The following is a 3,391-nucleotide window of genomic DNA, read 5'->3' on the forward strand; positions in this document are numbered from 1 at the left end:
AATGAAATTGGTATTTATATACTGCATTTCATCCAGTGACCATGGTAAACTTATTACAAAATCATATTGTATGGAAATAATCGCAGTTCTCTTTTTTTCCTTTGTAACCAGGTTTCTCTATAGCTTTGGAGCCTGCCCTGGGACTTGCTCTGCAGACCAGGCTGGCTTCGAACTCACAGAGATCTGCTGCTTCTGCCTCCTATGTGGTGCTGGGATTAAAGGCATATACCACCACCTCCTGGCTATAATTTCCTTTCTTATTTAGAATATCTAGTAATGTTAATACATGTTCATCATAAATGTTAGAACTTAGATTAAAATACCCATAAATCATGGAATATTGGCATGCTGAACATCTTAAAGGACTCTATATAGCCTCTAAAGCAACCAGAGGAGTCTACTGTCTCACAGACTTTCTCCTGTCTTTCTGTGTCCTGTCATTCTTTCTAGCTGTCCTCAAAGTCTGTCATAGAAAAAAATCTCACTCTCCAAAGTGGGGTATAGAAACTAAAATACTACTTCCTCAAAACAAGCATCAAAACCTGGAAAATCTCCTTTTTCTAATTCCTTGGAACCCCTCAAATCAGAGTGGTCCTGTTCATACATAGGAGGGAAGATGTTAGAGGGCAAGAAGGGTTCCACCTGAAAGGTCTTATTGACGCCCCTCAGTCTCTTACCATGATATATACTTTTGACCAACATTCCCATAGGACTCTACATTTATCATCATTGAATCTAAGTACAGAAAAATGTTATCCCTGATTATTTTCGAGTCTTCAATCTGAAGACTGATGTGTCATGTAAAACTTTGATTGATTAACTAAATTTGTCATGTTTTTCTGTTTCTATCTTGTCTTCTGTTATGGGAAAGTGAACCATGTCTTTATGATGAATGAGGAAAGATGTCACATCTTTTCGGCCCAGTGAGTAGATATAATTTGCATTAGTAAAGAAACTTTCATTAGTCACAATAGCAATAGGGAATTCAATAAATCACAATTAATTAAATTGGGGGCTGAAGTGCTGCCCCTACATTCTCTCTCTCTCTCTCTCTCTCCCTCTCTCTCTCTCTCTCTCGCTCGCTCGCTCTGTGTGTGTATGTGTGTGTGTACACCTGTAAATGGAGTTCTCTTTCTGTTCTTGCAAATAATACTTAGTTTCTCCAATACTTTATTTTGAAGTCACTGAGATACTCATATTTTTACCTCTTTGTTTCCTTTTCACATGATATATTGCATTAGCTGAATTTTAAGTGTTAAGTCACTTTTGCATTCCTGAAATAAACTGACTTGTGACATTTTATCTTGTTATGTGTTAATGGATGTAGACTTAACATATTTTCTTAGGATTTTATCCATCTTGATAGAAGATTCTTTTGCTCATAATTAAATTTTTTGTGCTGTGCTTGGATCCTTCTTTCTCTCTTTCTCTTCCTTCTCCTCTCCTCCCCTCTTGTTTTCTTCTTCCTCTTTTTATCCCCCCTCTCCTTTCCTCTTCCTGCTTCTCCTCCCTCACCTCATTTTCCTCTCCCCTTCTCCTCCCTCTGCTCTTCATCCCTTCTCCTTTCTTCTTTTCCCTCACCTCTTCTTCCTCTTTCCTTCTCCTCCATCATTTTCTTCTCTTATTCTTTTTATCCCTCAACACTCCTCCTCCTCCCTCACCTTCTCTTCTACCTCTCCCCCTCGTCTCTCTACTCTCCCTCCTCTCCTCCACCCCTTTATTCCCAATCTTTTTCCTTTCCATCTTTCTCTTCATTCTCTCTTCCATCTTTTCTTTTCTTCTTATCCCTCATCTCATTTTCCTTCTCCATATCCTTGTCCACATCCTCCTGCCCCTCTCCTCCTCTTTTTTCTCTTTTCCTCCCTTTCCTTTTCTTCATTACCCTACTCTTTCTCCTCCCACTCTTTTCTTTTACCTCCCTTTCCTTATCCCTGTTCTACTTTCCCTCCTCCTTCTGCTCCCCATCTTGTCTTCCTCCTGCCCCTTCTCCTTTTCCTCCTCTTCCTCTATCTCCTCTCCTTTTCTTTATTCCCCTCCTTTTCTTTCCACCTATTTATCTCCTCCCTCACTACCTCTACCCCTTACCTCCCCCTCTCTAGCCTCACTTTTACTTTATACCCATCCTTCCTTTTCCTTCTCCTCAGTGCTTCCTCTTTTTCTTTCCCTTTCTTTCACTTTTGAAACCAAGGAGTAAACCCAGGGCCTCCTTAGCTATATCTCCAATATTTATACATTTCTAAACAACTTTGTATTGAAATTATATGTATGCATATGTTTGGGGCATATTCATTATATTGAACATTTAGCACTAGGAATGAGTGCATGTTATCATGGATATGAACACCGAGTAGAAACTCATAATGTGTAAGAGTAGAAGCACCAGCATTCAAGCAATGTTGTCATATTCTTTTAATGAACATTTATTTGTTGTTGGAACACTGATAAAACATTTAATATTTTTATTTCTGTTCACAACAATAAGCAGACTGAAATATTAAGCCCTGTTATACTTTGACAATTTTCAAGAACAACTATAATAAATACAGCAAACAGAAATGTTTACTGATACAGGTCATAACAGGGAGTGGTCAGCTGACCCTCACAGGGCTTGGCAACAATACTCAGCAGAAGCCACTTTGTAATTGCTGGCACTGAACAGAGAAGTGGAATTCTCAGCTAGGTATTTAAGGAAATCGTGCAGATACCCAGCCACTCGCATAAGACTATGCCTACTAAGGAGGGAATGAGTTAATACAGTCCCAATTTGAGTAAATAATCGTAGGAGGTGTGGAGCCCCATAAAGCTGAGACATTGGAATATGAGGATAAGCCAGGTGGATTTCGGCAAACTGGGCCTTTTCAAACTGGCAGAGCAGCTGGGTGCCCAGCATCCTGTTGAAGTACTCTCTTATTCCATATACAAGTTCATCAACAGAATATTCCCTATTATCAGCCTTTCTCTGTGATTTCACAAAAGTGACATACTCCGCGAGAATAGTATCTACATTCTTCTCAGCAGGGAGTTGGAATAACTGCTTATGCTTGTTTATCAGTTCCCAGTCCTTAACAAGAAATGGCTTAAGTTCATCAGGCAACTTCAATTCAACTCCCATTCTCACCTTCTCTGCCTGCACAGATTGACCAGTGGTGACAGTCCCAGCCACATTCTGGTGAGGAATCTGTGGTACTGTGCTGGTACCACTGCCAACTCTGTTTTCTCGAATATTCTTCATGTTCTTTGGCACTGGCATGTTAGGTGCGGATCCTGAAGAAGATGGTTTCTCCACAGGAAAGCTTTTTTCCATGGAGTGATGACCTTTCGCCACAGGATACCCGCTCTCTACTCTGTTACCATTCTCAGCAGTGTAGCTGCTTTGGGAAGGATGACATCT

The 3,391-nt window shown here is 40.2% G+C and overlaps 1 protein-coding gene across 1 annotated transcript; it reads right to left on the reverse strand.

The window, feature by feature from the left end:
- Positions 1 to 2,599: 2,599 nt before the first annotated feature.
- On the reverse strand, positions 2,600 to 3,133 carry LOC119805232 (mortality factor 4-like protein 2). Its single transcript, XM_038317147.1, has one exon. It carries the CDS (start codon positions 3,110 to 3,112, stop codon positions 2,600 to 2,602), a length of 513 nt encoding a protein of 170 aa, XP_038173075.1. The 5' UTR covers positions 3,113 to 3,133.
- Between the last annotated feature and the right edge of the window lie 258 nt (positions 3,134 to 3,391).

This window comes from Arvicola amphibius, chromosome X (genome assembly GCF_903992535.2).
Source record: "Arvicola amphibius chromosome X, mArvAmp1.2, whole genome shotgun sequence".
Taxonomy (NCBI): Eukaryota; Metazoa; Chordata; class Mammalia; order Rodentia; family Cricetidae; genus Arvicola; species Arvicola amphibius.